General features: G+C 38.3%; 1 protein-coding gene across 5 annotated transcripts in view; it reads left to right on the top strand.

Moving 5' to 3' along the window:
• fnip2 (folliculin interacting protein 2) overlaps positions 1-17,905 on the top strand; it is a 55,383-nt gene extending 37,478 nt beyond the window's left edge. For all 5 annotated transcript variants that reach the window (XM_008111913.3, XM_003221702.4, XM_008111916.3 and 2 more), the window contains 9 exons: positions 28-229; positions 1,372-1,460; positions 3,885-4,031; positions 4,125-4,294; positions 6,046-7,243; positions 9,217-9,373; positions 10,919-11,119; positions 11,958-12,073; positions 15,275-17,905. In XM_008111913.3, coding sequence (XP_008110120.2) covers positions 28-229; positions 1,372-1,460; positions 3,885-4,031; positions 4,125-4,294; positions 6,046-7,243; positions 9,217-9,373; positions 10,919-11,119; positions 11,958-12,073; positions 15,275-15,353 — 2,359 coding nt within the window. In that variant the 3' untranslated portion in view covers positions 15,354-17,905. The remainder of the gene's footprint in view (positions 1-27; positions 230-1,371; positions 1,461-3,884; positions 4,032-4,124; positions 4,295-6,045; positions 7,244-9,216; positions 9,374-10,918; positions 11,120-11,957; positions 12,074-15,274) is intronic.
• Positions 17,906-18,968: the final 1,063 nt, after the last annotated feature.

Raw genomic sequence — 18,968 nt, forward strand, 5'->3', positions numbered from 1 at the left:
GTTATTTCACTCTCCTCCTTTCTTTAGCTCCACTGAAGAAATGTTCAGCATGGCAGATGAAAGCTGTAGCCTCAATCCTGCAATGATTCGTAGGAAGAAAATTGCCATCAGTATCATTTTCACACTGCCAGAAAATGAAGAGGCCCAGAGGGACTTCCAAGATTTCTTCTTTTCTCACTTCCCTTTATTTGAATCACATATGAGCAAGCTGAAGAGTTCAATTGAAATGGTAAAGCAGTGGGGCAGATTTCTTCCTGGTTTTAATTACTACCTATAAAGCGGATTTGCATGAAAAGGGATTGGACAGCCAGGTTTCCACATACTTTGTTAACTGAGTATATTAACAGCAGTATCACTGACTCATTTATAGGGTGGACCAGTGTGGGAGAAAGGCTGTAGTAATTAGTAGACTTCTACATTTCAACTGAATTGCGATCCATTTCTGCTATCTGAATTTCAGCGGGCCCATATATTTGTTTTTGCATACCTCCAAAAAACAAGCAGCTGTCCGAATAGGTGTTTTTGGTCCATGGCCAAAAAATGTGGCAAGATCCGGCCCATTGGCGCCTATGGAGAGGCTTCCTGGGCTCCCCTTCCCATCATTTTAGAGCTATTTGGATGAAATTAGCCACACTTGGAGGACACATCTACCACTGTTAGCTGACAAGTTTTATAACATTTGGGTCGTCCCCTGATTTTTAGAAATTTCTTTTCTTTCTAGAAATAAAATCTCCTTTAAAAAAAATCCCAAAAAGGTATCCGCCGCTGGCTCCGCCCTATAACTTCTCCAGGACCAGCAGCAGCGCACCATTCCTCCCTGCCAAATGTCAAAGATGTACTTCCACGTCACACACCTACTATTTCACTTTCTTTACTAATAAAAAAAACAACAGCAGCTTCTTCCAAAACGTTTGCATTTCCTGTTCTCACAACATACTGAAAGAGGCCAGAAGCCCACCATCCACAAGCAAGCAAGCAGCATGTCCTCTTATTAGAAAAACACTCCTGTATGATCCACTTGGGGGGGGGGGGGGGCATTTTCAAAATGTATTATGGGAAATCTAGCCATGTTTGGAAAAAAACCCCAATATTTTGGAGCATGTTATACATTATTTTAAGTCTTAGTGGTTCAGTGCAGATCACCAGCTTCACTGATTCAGAAAGGCAAGGCGGCGGCGGCCCCCCAAAAGTCAATGGAGGGCATCGGGGACAAGGGAAGAAGGATGACTTCAGGTCAGGCAGGCAGGTAGCTGGCAACTATCTATATTTGGCTCCAGTTCCTGAATTTTTTTAAAAAAAACTTTTTAGTGATTTTTTGAAAGAAGAACAATTTCATTTTAAACCTATTGTCATTATTTCTTTATCATCAAGGCTATGATCTCCTGTAGAAAAATAGCAGAAACTAGCCAAAGAGTGCAAGTTTACATCAGCCGGGTCATGAATGCACTGGATGAATTCAGGTGAGTTACTAGCTGAATTAAATTTTTGTTTCGTAAAACACAGCTTATAAGGAATCAGGAATTCTTGTTCTCCGCATACCCCTTAGTCTCATACATTTCACAATTATAGAACAGTTCATGATGCTAGACTGTAGTTCATGGGGTGCAGGGTGGTAGTGCCTTATTTGCATTCTTCCCCTTCTGTTCAGAAATGTAACCCCCACCTACAGTAGAACACTTCACTTTGACACTTTGGTCCTAGCTTATGCTGCTTTAATTCTTACTTGTGCAAACTAGTGCAGAACCCTAAGGCAGCTGTTTTTCACCCAGGTTTCTTCAAGGATTCCATACTGTACTTGCACTGGGATAAATGTGTCAGTACTACCCTATGGTATTACATTTTGAATCATTGGTGTCAGTGTGAAATTTGTATAATTTGCAAAAGTTGAATGACAGAACTGGATTCTGAGAGTTGTCCTCCAAAACATGACTTTTACACACTGATCATAACAAAAACAAATTAACAGTGAGAACCACTACATTTAGCTCTCTTTGCATAGCATTAAAGAATTACTTTTTTGAGAAGAACCCCTCTTCGCCAGCCTATAACTCCTGAAAAGTCACTTTCCAGGCTCTGGCTGTCATGTGTATAAAAGAATCCCAATGTTGATATGACAGAAGTTGCGTGAGTGCAAAAAAAATAGTATTTGAATAAGGATTTCATGCTTCACTTTGACTCCTGTGTGGATTTGATCATCTGACCATACTTTAGCTCATTATTTAAGCACCTGACTGGGGCCAGGGCCAAGACAGAGAGGGTGAGTTGAGATTATATAAAAGAGCATGTGAGTCAGAGATGAAATGCACAACATAAACGTTCCCGTCAAAACTGACACTCATGACTTGCAGCCTTTTGACTGTCCTGGGGTATCAGGGGATAATGTAGAAATGGGCTGTGCCAAGTTTTGATAATGGGTCTCCCTAATAATAGGGAATGAATAATCTGGAGTGAATTTCTTTGTTTATGTAGAATTTTCTCAGTTTACTCAGAATCTAATGTTTTTGTCAAAAAAAACCCTCCCTGCATTTTCCTATTGCCTCCAAATACCCTAGATGTCACATGTGTCAAACTCAAGGTCCATGGGCTGAATCCAGCTCACCATGTCATTTTATGTGGCCCTCCTGTATTATTAGACATCATAACTAGATAATGGAAATTGTGATACATTAACTTCTGGAAGGAAAGCTGTAGTTCATCAGGACAGTGGGGTTTGAATTTAGATACAAGATTTTTGGATATGATGTCTGATTTTAAAATTTCATTTAACTTTTCCCCAACCTCAGAGCCACAATTTCTGTTGGGCTTCAGTTTTCATTATCCCCAGTCTGCATGGTGAATATTCTAAAGTGATAGGAGTTGTCGTTCAGTAACATCTGGGGGCCCAAACTGGTTAAAAACTAAAGAGCACAGGCCACTATGTAAAAAAAAAAAAGGATTCAACAGCCCTTTGAAGGCAATCATAAGGTGGATGTGGCCCTCGATGAAATTGAGTTTGACACCACTGTGTTCTAGTGCTGTGTAAACATAAGGTGGAGAGATAGATTTGCATATACTCAGCCTCGAGCCATAAGATATGAAAGAGTCCCCAGTCACAACTGACGCACTTTCCACAAATACTGTTGTAAGTGGGCTTTTCCACAATTTTCACAGTCAGGCATGTTCATTCACACAACATCTGAACTAGATTTTTGGTATCTACCATTAGAGCAATGTGATGAAAAGCTCCTGCAGTTATCTGGGATAAGGTGTATCCTGTATGCATGGTACAACCCTGGGTTTCACCATAGTCCGATTTGGTAACTTTACTTCCTTTCAGTGTTAGATCTGCTAATCAGTTGTAAGTTGGTTTTAACAAGCTGAAAAAATAGTATTTGAATAATGATTTCATGCTTTACTTTGGCTTTTGAATCTATTTGTACCAGTTGCAAGGAAGGAAAGATCCTCTATCCCTTGAATCACTCACACTTATTTTATCATTTACTCTCACTGATTCATTAGACAGAGTGAGGCAGTTGCCTCAGGTGGCAGACGGTAGGGAGTGGCAAAGTATGTGCTGTTACATGTCTTCAGTTTTCTTTCTGAATTTCTAGAAAATTCTTCTCTTGGAGAACAGAACTCCATGTGTCACTTCACCTGTCTTTCCCTCAGAAGGGAACAGCTTTGTGTATCTTCACTTCAAGTAGAAAATGTCTTGTCACCTCTGCATTGCTTCCCGAATTTCTCGGCCATTTCAGTGGCATTGGAGGATCATAATTAATAATTTGTCTTTACAAAACATGACCCCTTCCTTTTTGCTTGATAGAGGTTTTGTTATGTGAATAATTGTACTTTTTTTTAGCTAACACGTTGTTGCTGTTTACTTTCTCTCTGGGATCTCTTTGTAGAGCTACAATCTGGAACTTGTATTCATTTCCAAGAATTGTAGAGCCTGTGTGGCTTACTATGACGTCTGGTGCTTCAGAAAAGAATACTTTATGCCAGCACTTTCTCAAGGAGTTCACTTCTTTGATAGAGCAGACTAGCAAAAACCAGTAAGTCACCTCTATGTCCTGCTTTGCTCTGCTTCCCTACTTGGAAAGAATAAATGTATGGCAATGTTAATTGTCTTGTTTCTGTCTCCATAGATTCTTAGCTGCTCTATTAACAGCAGTGCTGACCTATCACCTGGCCTGGGTCCCAACAGTGATGCCAGTTGACCATCTTCCCAACAGGACCTTCTCTGAGAAACGCGCTTCTCAGTCTGTGAACTTTCTAGCAAAATCTCACCCTTATAATCCACTCTGGGCACAGCTTGGTCAGTAGAAATTTTTGCATGCAGACATTTTCTAACAAATGATTTTTCCTATAAAGAAAGCAGGAGTATGTTTTGAACAGAAATGTGTTTGCTTACATGGATGTAGGAATTGTTTGCCTGAAAATATTAAGGTTTGGAACAACTGGCCTACAGTTAGAGAACAATATGACCGCGTTCATTAACACATGCACCTATATGATTGACTTTAAACATGTATGTTTGTACCCTGTAACCTAAAATTACAACCAGTTGTCAGATCTTATGGGGAAACAGTAGTGATATCTCCATGAAGCTGGGGAATGCCCCCTAGTGGTTCCTGAATACATTACAAACTGGATAATTGGCTGGTAGTGTATTTGGCACTAAGAAAGTAAGTGCGAATGAAAGAACTGGATTTGTATTTTCTTAAAAATGTGAATGAGTCTGTAGTCTGTGCATTAATAAATAGCGGTTCTTGCTAGACTCAGAATATAACAAAAATAACACAACAAATCCAACAGATACATTCAACACCAACATTAGAAGTCAGATTGCTTACTATCTTCTCTTACCTAACTTGCTTCGAGCAGAGGAAATAGGATTGAATTAGTATTCTGCTTTACAAACCAAAGAATGGCCTGACTTGTAATTCTAGTGATGAATTCAATCGATCTGTCTTAGTACAGAACTTGACAACTTGTGACCAGATTTTTTTTTGCTACAGTACAACTTCTAACACCTCTCTCCATTTGTTATGCATAGATAGTTTTAGTCCAAGAATATCTGAAAACTGTTGTATAATAATATTTGGTGGGTCACACATTAGCCTGTTCAGTTTAGAGATGTTGAGTTTGACTGTTTTACTTATTCTTAATAGTTTTATTATGTTTTTGTTTTTTATTTCTTCAGCTAAACTGTATTGATCCACTTGAGAATGATATAAATATGGCAGAATAATATAACTGTACTGTTTTATTCAGATATTGTGAAGTCAATACAATTGTTCAGGTCTTCAAAATATCTGTTTAACACCTGTCAGACAATAAAATATTGCAGTCCTAATTATAATCCACAATGTGACATTCAGTAAAAACCACAGTGTGACTTGGATATTGCTGAACCCTTGAGTTATACTGGATGAGACTGCTACTCATGCATGTAGCTTACACATCATCAGTCTGTAAATCTCATAGTACTAGTTTATCGAATGCCATATTGTACATGTATATAGTAATTGCTGTACTGATTTAAATTAGGTGACCGACCTCCCTTGTATGTAGCATATCTGTATGATATGAGTTGCTATAAATCTTATATTACACTTGAAACTACATCCAACATAGAAACAGAACTGTAAATTGTAAATTACTCTATTTTATATGAGTTTGAAGAATCCAGATGATGTTGACACAAACTCATTTTAATTGAATGTATAGGCCTCCTTGTTAATGATGTACCAAAAAGGAAAACTCTCTTGTACGATGAAAAAGAACCTCAAGGGGATAGCTAATTCCAAACATTTTGATTTTTAGTTGGAAGTGTATTCCTGTGTATTCATTTCTCCTACTAAAATCAATGGAACCTAATTCATCTCAGTATGGAATAGTAATGTTTGCTTCCTAAGTGCTGACTCTCATTGCACCTTTTATAGACAGAGAAATCACTTTTGGACAAGTTTGTTTCTAATGGTTTCAGTTTAAGCCATGTGTCTGCTTAGTTTAATTACTTTGTATGTATCTCTCCTTCTTTTCTTCTCCCTTTGCTTGGTCTAGGTGACTTGTATGGTGCAATAGGTTCACCTGTCAGGACGACAAGGACTGTAATTGTTGGGAAACGTAAGGATTTGGTTCAGCGGATACTCTATGTCCTTACATATTTTTTGCGGTGCTCTGAGCTACAAGACAATCAGCTGACCTGGAGTAGGAAAGTTGGAAGAGAAGAGCAAACTCTGAATGGAAGCAATATTACCACAGCTCTGGAAAAAGGAGAAACTGAAGAATCTGATTATGTGGTTGTCACTGTTCAAAATGAACCTGCTCTCATACCTCCTGTTTTGCCCCCAAAGCGTGGGAAGCACGGGACTACTGCAGCTCTGAAACGTGACAATTGCTTTGAGCCTATCTGCTTGAAGGGAAAATGTGAAGGAGAAAATGCTGAGCAGTTCTCTGAGATTTCCCCTTGTGTGTCCAGAGATGGCTTCCCAAAAGGAATTGTAGAGGAGACTAAGAAGGGAAAAACTGTGGGCAATTCAGGACCTGCTTCTGAAGGGCAAGCTAAACTGGATCATTTAACAGCAAGGATGCATAATGGCAACCAGTGTTGTGTAACAGAAGAGATGCTTCTTGGCTTGGCAGTTGTACAGTGCCCAGAGAAGTTTGACCAAAAATACCCTGTTTTGGAAAGGGTTACCTTCCAGATTGGAAGTTCAGCGTCACCAGAGTCTGATTTAGAGACTCAAAGAAAGGAGATGGATAAAACTATTGGGGTGTACAGGGCTAAGAGCAAATCTCCATATGTTATGTCAAGTCTGCTTTCGCAATCCCAGCTTTGTCTTAAATCACGGACAAAGCAGAAAGCTAGTAAAATGCAAGCACTCTGGTTGTCATCAGATCAGATCATCAGATCTGTGTCACCTGCTAACAAAGTCAAGATGATAGATTCAGGAACACTGGAGAAAGCTAAAAGTACATGCTGTGAAAACTTGGAAAGAAGTTCATTTGAATGTGATTCAGGCAATCCTTATGTTGAGCCAGGATCTGTCCAAGTAGTTACTCAGGATATCCCCTATGGGGATGCTGGCAGGAAACATACTTTTAGAATGGAAGAGAACATTCCTAGAAATGAAAGCTCTGACAGTGCCCTGGGCGAGAGTGATGATGAAGGCAGTGCATATATTCCAGATGTACCATCTCTAAACTCTCCCAGCAATAGACCTGAAGAACTTTCTGAGGTGGAACTTCTTTTACCAAGGTAAACAAATAACAAAAAGTGCTGCTCTAAGGTGTAGTTTCCCAGAGGTTTTATGTTTGCATTGTTCCAAGATACTTGTAAGATGTGATGGAAGATCTGATGTGAAATTTGATCTAACCTAAAGCCAGAGAGTTTTACAACCTAGCAGTATTGACATAGAAAAACTGGATTGGGACAATGTATATGTATTTATATTAATGTAAGTTAATGTATATTATTGCACTGAGTATCCTTTTTAGATAATATATGCAAATATTTTGTGGTACGTGCAGCTTAGGGATAAATGTGCAGTTGTTTGTTAATATCCATGAAGCAATTAACATTCAGATATGAGAAATGGTTGCTTTTTTGTGGCCAATCTTTTTCATTGGCAGTTTTTCATGGCCCATCCTAAGTATGCCAGGACATTATCACACAAGGCTCATAATGCAAGCTGCAGTCTTCCCAGCCACAGATTGAATTACTTACAATTGCATGCTGTCATCCTGTATTCATTCCAAATCAGTCTGCAACTCATCTGTAAGCAGTGAATTTTTAAAAAACAAGAACTTGTATTTTCAAGTGGCAGAAAGTACTTGAAGCAGTATTTTCAGCTGTGCGGTAAATGCAAAAGCACTTCAGTCGTAAGTTTGAAAACAGTGATGTATTATTGTGTGCCACTTTTAACTGCTTCACTTCCCTATGGCCATAGTACTAACAATTTTACTTTGTACTTTTTGCAAACTGTTCTTTTGCAAACATGAAATCAATGTGTTGGAACCAGAATGCTGAAAAATACATTACTGGTTAGTCAGTGAGGAATCGCCCTCTCCTTTGCAGAATGCACAAACCAGGGGAAAGATTCTAATTGCAAAATGAAACTTTCTTTTTTTATTATTTAAAATTATTCATTTTGCAATACAGCCATGTTGCACAAAGCAGCAGCTTATGTGGACTTGTAAATAGAAGTAGCCCTCTCTCTTGCCAAATACATATACAGTAGAGTCTCACTTATCCAACATAAACGGGCCAGCAGAATGTTGGATAAGCGAATATGTTGGATAATAAGGAGGCATTTAGGAAAAAGCCTATTAAACATCAAATTAGGTTATGATTTTACAAATTAAGCACCAAAACATCATGTTATACAACAAATTTGAAAGAAAAAGTAGTTCAATACACAGTAATACTATGTAGTAATTACTGTATTTATGAATTTAGCACCAAAATATCATGATGTATTGAAAACATTGACTACAAAAATGCGTTGGATAATCCAGAACGTTGGATAAGCGAGTGTTGGATTAGTGAGACTCTACTGTAATGGGAAAGATACTAAATGGAAAGTGTATATTCTGTAACTATTATGTTAGGTGTTTAAAGGGACAGTGCTTATGATCTTGTGGAAGTATTTAATTATGAAGCCCCAGTCTCATGAGATGTTGAATTTTCAGGGGTGTGGAATTCCTATGGTGAAAAAAAGGGGGGCATATGGACTAACGTGCAATACATGGTCTAGGACAGTGGTACCTAACCTTTGATCCTCCAGGTGTTTTGGACTTCAGCTCCCACAATTCCTAACAGCTGGTAACCTGGCTGGGATTTCTGAGTGTTGCAGTTCAAAACACCTGGAGGATCAAAGGTTGGGAACCACTGGTCTAGGAGGAGAAAGGTCCTCGGCAGATGTAGTAATTCTAACCATGCTTGCTATTTTCTTAAAGCACTTGCATAAATTGATTGGTGCAATAAGATGAGCAGCTATCCTGGCACTTTCCAGTTCAAACTCGAGATGTGTTTGCAATGCCAGACCCATATTCAGAGTCCTGTGTGATAATGTTCCAAGTATTTTGGCAAGGAAAGAAAGTGGTCATGTAGTCCATTTGCATAACACTAGTTTTTTTTAAAAAAAAAACTTATAAAACATTTCAATGCCTTTAACAAAGAAGCCTCTAAGAGGTTGAGTGCTAAGCAAGCTGCTAATTCCTGTGTTTTAGATCCAGCACAATCAGCAACCAAAATGTGAAGCATTTTGGAAGGTCGCTTCTGGGTGGCTATTGTGCCTCATATATGTCTGATCTGGTGTTACAAGGAATAAGTAATGAGGAGCAGCTTAAACAGTGCTTACCAGCCGAATTGAGTCATGCTGTGAATGTAAGTCTGTGCGTGCTTCTGAGAAAGATTAATACAGACAAACATGTAGAGAAGGAGGAGGGACCTGGTAGAACTGACAGTAAGCTATAGTTAGAATGGGGTGCACAGGAGGGATGCAGGTCTATCACTTTCTTCCACTGGTAGAATTCAAATTTCTTTGTTGCAGATGTAATGATGATGATGTACTGTAAGAGTGAAACCATAACTACCATATACATGCATCTTTCATGACAAGGGCAGTGTGTAACATGATCCCATATACTACTGTCCCTTTTGCCACCTCAATTTCAGATTGTGTCAGTAGCAAACTTATATACTGGTTAAAGAAATCTGCCACTTAGTGACTAAAAAGAACCAACTCAGAGACACATTCAAATTACACTATGGAATCATGTAGAAGTATAGAAATTTTAGTAAAAATCAACTAAAAAGCTGGGTTGACTTATCTATGAGTCAATATGAGTACAGTATCTTACTGCTGATCAAAACAAAAGCACCCCCTTCTTTGAGTAGAGTGGTGAAAGGCAAGAGCTTATTCCATCCCAGTATCACCTAGAAGAAGCACCAATCCCCTCCACTTTTTCCACCATGGGGCCCCTTCTGGCCCCTTTAAATGCCCATACAAGGAAATGAGTGCTTTCCCCTTTCTTTGCAATAATTCTTGATTTATCAACAGGACATATCAAAATCCATAATTTTGACCCCCAAACCCCTCTCAACTTATGCGATAAATATATAGGTAATGTTTGATGGGCTGTGACAAAGAACCACCAGTTATATACCTTTAGGATCTCCTTGCTAGGTGCAATATCAAATCACTAGAGTTTAGAACCATAATTCACTCCCACATACTGAACATGAACAACTTTTCCCAACTTCAGTTCTATTCAAGCAATGGGCTGTACTGTATTCCACTTGCTTTAAAAATGAGTTTTCTTGATTTATTGTAAGCAGGGGAAAATGTATTCTGCTCTTAGAAAATGTTTTTGTTTTGTTTTATGGAGGCATTGAATGTTTGCTGTTGTATGTTAGAATCCGCCCTGAGTCCCCTCGGGAAAATAGAGTTGAATACAAATAAAGATTATTATTATTATTATTATTATTATTATTATTATTATTATTATTATTATTATTATCAGCCCTATCGAGTGCAGCTTGTAGAGGAATACTGGAATTCTAGCCCATCGTTTTCTTTCATGAGAAATTCCTTTCACATAGAAAACTCGCACTCATGGAGAATTTTCCTAGGAACTATGGTGATCCATAATGTTATTGTGAATTACTCATAGGAAGCAGTTGTCTCACACACGCATTCTGCGAAGAAGAAAAACCCTTGCCGACATCAAAACTGTCTTTTTTTAGACCGAGTGGAACACAACCCATTGCTTGAATGCAGCTACTGTTTGGGAATAGTTGATTGTGTTCAGTTAAATTGAATACAAAATGTAACATTTGTGATTTCAATATGCAGTTTTATTAAATAAAAACAGAAGAGCAGTTCGAAATTATTTTGTTTTGTTCTTTCTGATGTCTTTGTTTTTGCAGCATCCTGTTCTAGATGAGCCCATAACAGAAGCTCTTTGCATTATTGCAAATACAGATAAATGGACTGTCCAGGTGGCTACAAGTCAGAGAAAAACTATGGACAATATTAAACTGGGCAAGGATGTCCTTGTTTCCAACCAAGTGTCTTCCTTATTGCAGTCCATTTTACACCTTTACAAACTTAATCTTCCTGCTGACTTTGTAAGTATTATTTTACAGATAACTTTATTCAGGCATTTCACACAGGGAAAATGTGATGCATGTGCCATTCCACTTTCTCTTTAAATGTAGAAGAAGGGCAGCACAGGAAAGAGTATTTTCCCTGCTCAGTTATCTAAACTATTTGCTGCTTTCAGAACTGAGACTCTAGGACTGCATAATTCAAAGTAGTGGTCCATGGACTGATGCCAGTCCACCAATCATCCTCTTCCAGTCCTTGCAGAGTTTTCAGGAAAGGAAAAACTAGTTGGTGCCAATGATTACAAATATGGCACTAGTTCGTAGCACACTGGCCACTCACATCTGATAGTATAGGAAATAGTAGACTAGGAAATTTCAAACAGGATACAAGTTCTCTCAAGACCTCCTTTCTTGACTTGAGTGTAGTTTCTCCCCCAGCAGATCACTGTTTCCTCCTTTATTCCTCCCAAACTGTAGGTCCACCAGAAAATAATAACTTTCAATTCCAGCTAGCTCATTAGACTACTTATGAGGCCTAGGGATAACTGATACCAAAATACCTTATATCAGCCCAGCTATTCCCACTTCTGGCACTCCTGATTATTAGTAAACTACCATCCATTGTTAGGGTAAGTATACTGGTCGTTCAGTGGCAGGGCATCTCTCTCTCTCTCTCTCTCTCTCTATCTCTTTGGGTAGTCACCTGTTTAAAGGGGTTAACCTGGATTGGTAAAGTACAGAGATTGACAGAATGTGAATACTACTTTCCATGATTCCATGTATTTGGGTATTCTACACATTATCCATTGTGCTAAATTATTCTGGATTTGATCACCGTGGACCTTTTTTTTATTGACAGTGCATAATGCATCTCGAGGATCGTCTACAGGAAATATACCTCAAAAGCACAATGCTGTCTAAATATTTGCGAGGTCAATCAAGAGTCCATGTGAAAGAACTTGGAGTGGTGTTGGGGTAAGTAGTGCTAACAATGCTTTGAAGTTTCAGCAGGTTAAAAAAAAAAGCTTCTGTCATGTACCAAACAGTTAAAACCATAAAAATATTCATGGAAAATAAGAGCGTTGGTTACATAATTCTTGCTTTGTGAATTACAAACTAATCTGCTATGATATGCTGTGATCTTTTACATGGACTGTCCTTGGCACTAATTTGAAATTATACTTACTACAAAATGCTATTCCCTGGAGATCCCATGCCCATTACTGTTTTTTACAGTAAATAAGTAAAAATGTTTTTTTTTCTTTTGAATGGAATTTTTTAATTATTATACATTCTTGCATAGTCTGTCTCTACATAGACACATGCCTTACACCCATTTGGATTAATATAATGCACTTCGGCTGCCTTTGGAAATTGCTTGTAAACTTCAGCATATTTAGTTTGCTATAGCTAGGCTGTTAACCAAGGCTTGTTAAAAGAAGCACATATCTCCTTTGTTGAAACAGCTTAACTGGATGCCAGCCCCTTTCCAGGCAAAATTCACACAGCTGGTTTTGACATATAAAACCCTATGTTGCTTAGGCCCATACCATCTGAAAGTCTGTATCTCACCATATTAGCCTGTCTGCGTGTTGATCTCTGGGGAGGACATCCTTCCCTTTCTACAGTCATCTTCTGAGACCATGGGAGAGGATCTGTTCAGTGGCTGTTCCTATCCCATGGAACTGTCTCCCAAGGGAAGCTGTAGTTGGCCTTCCCTCTGCTCTTTTTTCACCACTAGGCAAAGAATTTGCTAATTTAACTTCCCATTTAACTAATTGTGAGAGGTGTGAAATGGGTAGATGTTACATAATGTGTATTTTACTGTTAATATGTTAAAATTAATGTTTTAATTGGATTTCGCTTTTGTACCACAGGTTGTGGGGCCACAAGTCTGTCGGATTTTATTAAATTTTGAATTATCTGTATTTGCTTATATATAGTGCAGAACAGATGAGGGTAAAGGGGGGCTAGTCTCATGTCCATCATCTACTGAGTTTTATCTCAAGGAGCCCTGACAGGTGAAAGAAAAGCAGGGGAGGACTCTCCTTACACACGGCCTCTATAAAAAGCAGATGTCCCAGGCAGTTCCCTGCCTGTTATCACCTTTCCTGCCCTTTCAATCAAGTAGCTAGGAAAGGAAGGAAAAATCCTCCCACCACACTTTTTCATTATCTCTGGGCTGGGTACAAGTGGTGGGCAAATAGAGTCATTCTGTGTTCACTGTTGCAACTGTTTCCAGAGGGCTTGTCTTGAACGTCTTCTTTCTGCAGGGGCCTTGTGTAAGCAGAGTTCTCCCACCCCTTCTTCCTCTTCTCTTTCCTGTTAACACTCCTTGATGAGACCCCAGTGGGCACTGAGCATGTGACTAGCCCTCTTTTCCCAAAATATATGTGGATGGCTGACAGCAAAAGGTTGTGGAAGTATTTGAGATTTCTAGATAAAAGAACCTCTAGTGCGTTTTTTGGAAAATACCTTGTATTAATTTATCTGTATTCTTTCTACTAAGTGTGGATTGTTTAGAACAAATTAACATTGAACAGTTTTCTGTTGAACGGTTATTACAAAGAGTGAAAATAAAGGCTGGAGGAATCATGCTGAAATCTCTGTAGCCTGTCAGTTAGCTATCCCAGTTTTAGTGTTGAAGAGTATGTGATTTGTTTGCTTCTGCAGCATATAAAGTAGTTAAATAAATGAATGCCTTGGAAAATAATTTTGTTCCCAACCCTGAGTTCATAGGAAATTGCGCTGTTTATTTTGTCATTTGACATTTTTAAAGCTTTGAAAAGATACATTACTGCACCCTCAGATAGCTCAGCCTTCAGCACAGCAAATGTTTGCTGGTTGATATAAATTTGACAAATAAACAACTCTAGATTAGCAAAGTCCTGGACCCTCTCCATTACTATATCTGAATACAAATTGTTCCTCAAAGGCAAGGTGTCTTACTGACAAGGGCTTGGAGCAACATGCTTATGGCATTCAATCTTATCTCTGAGTCTGTTTATGTTGCTGGCAGGTGGATCTTATTATAAGCCCCTGTATCACTGCACAATATTTTTCTTAAGTATATAATCCATATATGCTTTCAGTAGACACTCCAGTTGCTTGGTTGCACATGACTATTGATTTCTCTTCCTCCCTATTCCTCAAAAACCTATTGTCTTTGGTTAGGGCTGTTGTGTTCCTTGCAGAAGTCCTTCGAGAAATTTCCATTCCTTCCACTCCAAGGAATCCCTTCCCTGTGCAGTTATGTGCTTAAGTTAACACTCTTAAGTTTCATGGTGTGCCCTTTTTCTTGCCAGTTGAAATGTAATGCATGGCACACCAGAAACACTTAATTCAGAGGCAGGCAACCCGGCACTTTCCAATTGTTTTGTATTGCAGTTCCAATTGTTTTGTATTGCAGTCGTCCACTCTGTCTGATGCTAATGTTAGACTACTGTTGACTAAGCACAGATTAATAGGACCATGCACTTCCTATTATTGTCAGTGTTGCATGGACGTGGGGGGGGGGGGATGTTCTGAGACTGTCACGCCTCCATGCGACTGTGCTTTAAGAAGCACACATAGGATTGTGCTTTAAGATGTTATTCCTATTGTGTTGACTGAGGCTTTACTTTCAGATAAATGGGTATGGGTTTGTAGTTTTACTATAATCTGACTTGGGCAACTTGTGGTCATTCTGATGCCGATGCATTGCAGCTTCTACAGCCCCTTGTCATTTACTGTGCTAAGGCTGATGGGAAATGCAATCCAATGACATCTGAAAAACTACAGTTGTCTACCCCAATTTAATATTACAGCTTACATTATCTCTATTAAGAGTTGAGTTCTGTTACATGTCTTCAACTTCTACCCCTGTACTATGGTTGAAAGTTACTTAAAATGAGTTGTGGTTTGCCTTCAAATCATTGATGACTTATGGCAAACCTAAGACAAACTTACCAGATTGTATTGGCAAGATTTGTTCTTATGTAGATTTGCTTTTCCTACAAGGCAGAGTATGTGACTTGCCTTAATAGGTTTTTATGGCCAAGTAGAGGTTCAGTTTTGGACTCCAGGGTCATTGTCCAGTCCTCAAACCACTACACCATGCTGACTTGACTTTAACTTGTAGCTGTAACTTATATATTTAAAAGCATCTATCATTTTTTTTTCACTTGTTATCTTTAGGATTGAATCCAACGACTTGCCTTTGCTGGCTGCTATAGCAAGTACTCATTCTCCGTGTGTTGCTCAGATACTCCTCTAAACTAAAATGATGAAGGCAAAAGCTTCCTTGGCAAAGTGAGTGAATTTAGGTGTGAAGAACAGCAATACCAAATGTGAAGTGGTGAGGAGTGGAGGACAACAGGTGACAGCAATTCGTTCTGTTACTTTTCCCACTGCTGGATTTTGTCTGAACACTTATTTGTGGGTTTCCAGTTTACATAAAATAAAAGACATTCAGGGTTTTTATACTGGCACGCAGCCTTGCATTGTAATGGACAAAACCATTAAACACTGTTGGCAGATAAACTGCTTAGTATATGTTGTTTTGAACCAAACTAAAAGGAAAAAAAACAAGTATTGTTTCCTAACTATTGCACTGGTCTTGTTCTGATTTGCCTCCAACTGGATTTCTTTAAAAAAAAACACACACAGCATCGCATCCCTGTGCTGGGAGGACAAGCTGGAAGATGTATACATGAGTAAGCACCTGTGTTACAGCACTGCCCTTCTTTGGAAGAAGGACTGCCAATATTGCAGTTATTGTCAAAAAAGCTGCAACTTCACTCAACATTCATGGTGAAGAAGGACATTCTAGAATCTCCATAATGTTAGATGAAATCGGAAGAAGCTGCTGGAGTCTTCGGTAAAGCTACTGATAAAGTCTTCGATGTTTATGCCAGGTCTTGAACTTGTTTTCTGGCCTTATTGAAACATTTCAGACCTGCTTATTTGTCTTATACAATCAGCCTTCAAAAGTGTGTATTTGAATCTTAAAAGCTGACATGGTGGTGAACTTGGCATAAACTCCCAATGGTTTATTTTAAAACCCAAGAATACTGTTGCCCTTTAGATAAGAGACCACACTTTAGCCACCCTGTGCAAGCAAGATCCACCTCTTAAGTGAATTCAAGAAATGTACAGAAGAAATCTCAGAAGAGATGTCACTGAGAAGAGGAAGGGTGGTATTGTGACAGTGAAATTCATTAAGATAATTCCAGGTATTTGATCCAACAACTTTTGCACTAGCCTCTCAGTGCCTTCCTCCACTTGTTACATTTTGACTCTGGAAGAGAAACGTAAGTGACTTAAAAATCCAAAATATAAATTCCTCTTTTAAACATTTTTCTGTACTAATGTAGAGCCATGAACATCTTGGGTTTCAAACATAGGGCCTTTCTCTGAACAGATTCAGTGTAAACATGGTGACTTCTAACATTTCAAGCAACTTTTAAGTAAATTTGTTTGTGAAATTGTAACAAACAAATTCTGTTTAATTGCTCCTTAATTCTTGCGAGTTATTATACTGGGTGCAACTCAGAGAGCTAGTCAATAAACCTAAAAGAATTAACTGTCCTTGGTTAGCTTTAAAAATGAATGAAAACTTTATTGTCTAAACTGATGATTTAAGTTATGTGGAGAAAATCTACACAAGCAAGGTTAAGGAGAAATGCCTCATTCCTACATCAGCATCAAGAAACAAAATTAATTAGCATTCCATATTTATTTTATCTGCCATACACTTATATAGCCTACCCCCACCTATTGATTCATCTCTGTTTCCAATTTTAAAATGTGCTTTTAAGAAAAAGTATAGCCTGAATAGCCCCAAATTAAGATTGTGATTTCTAGGAATGTAGTAAAAATAGCATTATTCAAAAACAAAAACCTTTCCACTTTTTTCCCTTTTAAAACTACCTCAATTGACAGAATAAGCTGCCAGCAGGGGGAGCATTAGATGCTTGCACCTGTTGAATTTTCTGATGGAATGTGCTGTAACATTTGCAGAGCAAGTGCTGTACCAGTGAGGTTCCATGGTTGTGTTTTATTTCCCTATGTCAATTTTTAAATATGATATGTATATACACAAGAGACACTGAACGTGAGAAGAAGGGGGAAGCTCCTAAATCTTCCAAAGTCGTTTATTTTTCATGGTGTGTTAGCAGTATTTTGTATCAAAAGATTACATAAAATACCATGTTTTTTATTTCCTGAGTGGGAGCAAATCTCTTCAATATTTCATGTACCATATTTTGCAGTGATAAGAAAGAGTGGCTTCCCCCCCTCCAAATTAATGTATACAAACATGAATAAAATGAAATCTGATGTCTTATTAATAGATGTTTATCTTGATAAACAGTTTGTAATATATCACAGTGCAATCAGAGTTTTACAGCTCAATGTCTAGCATTCAAAAAGTATTTATTAGTATACTAGGTATTATCTGAAATCAACATCTCATTTTGAAGGCTTGATTGTCTTTTAACTTTTTAGTCAGGTTGATAATTGTACTGCTAAAACAGTTGTCCATACACTAAAATAACAGTTGCTTTTTTAAAGAAACACAGCAGCTGTTCTAGTTGTTTCAGTGAAGCATGTTACCTGGATTAGATGAAGTAACGTGACTTTCTAGGGAAAGATATGTGTGTGTGTATTGGTGTGATATGTCTCTAGAGAGAAGGTGCAAATACTGTATTATGATTGCTTGGATACCAGTGTCAAACTTCTTACTTTGGGGCTGTAAATGTACAGTATCATTTATGTCAGTTTACTTGTGGCTTTAGTGCAATAAATTATAGAATTACATTTTGTCAATGAATGGCTAAATCTGCTATTTATTTTTAAAAGTTTTACAGTGGCCGATAATCTCATCATGATAAACCCAAGGGAAGAACAATCCCAACAAGGAAGATGGGTTTGCATCTGAGATGCTGTCATTTCCCAATTCCAGGGGGAAAGATGATGGAAGAGGTGGCTGTTCCCCTCTCTTCCCAAACAATTTCTGGTTCTGTTAGAGGGTGTGTCCAAATAATTAGGGAGTCTGAATTATCCCAAGATTGCCCACCTTGGAATCTGTTCAATAAAATGAATACTGACTATTCTATAAAGCTAAGCTGTGAGAAGGAAGTTACTGTTTTAATAAATAGCTATCCTTAGGCAAGGCTGAGATAGTCAAATACTTCAATATATGCAATGAACAAACTGGGGAGTAGTCCCATGTGTAGTTTGAGTCTTTTGTCCCAAACATATTCCTGACTTGATCTGCTATTGAATGTAAGTGAAGAACAAAACTCATCTTCTGACTCCAGCTTAATAAAAGGTAACTTAGATATTTTAGTTTGGATGAAATGGTAAATGAACCAAGAGTGTGGGCTTTCTGGTTTGTGTAGCTGTTTCTAGAAATATGTTTGATCATACATCACAAGCCAACATACTTTAGAGTTGTAGTTTACTGTTATGTCCAAATCAGCCCATTTGTTTTGTAAACATAAGGACTTGTTTCTGCACAGGCAAAGACAAGCTAAATAGAAATGATACTGCATTCTTGATGCACATCAAAGTTGCTTTCTTTTCCTTCCAATGGTCAACTGCTTTAGCCCTAAAAAGAAAAAGAATGAGGCATTGAGTGGCAAATAGTCTGAAGGCCTTTGTTTTACTTCCTCTTATGAAGGAAGATCGACTGAGTGGAACTAAAATGCACAAAGTCGGATTGTTGTGGGTGGGACAGCTGAATAGCTTTGACCTACTTCTAGTACCAGAGAAAATTAGCTTAATGACCACATGTTGGTAGCCTACATGCTGGCAAACTATCCCATAAAGCACATCCAGTCAAAGGCACATGTCTCTTTTTCCATGGGGGATGGTCTTAAGAGCTACA

The sequence above is a fragment of the Anolis carolinensis genome, chromosome 5, assembly GCF_035594765.1.
Source record: "Anolis carolinensis isolate JA03-04 chromosome 5, rAnoCar3.1.pri, whole genome shotgun sequence".
Taxonomy (NCBI): domain Eukaryota; kingdom Metazoa; phylum Chordata; class Lepidosauria; order Squamata; family Dactyloidae; genus Anolis; species Anolis carolinensis.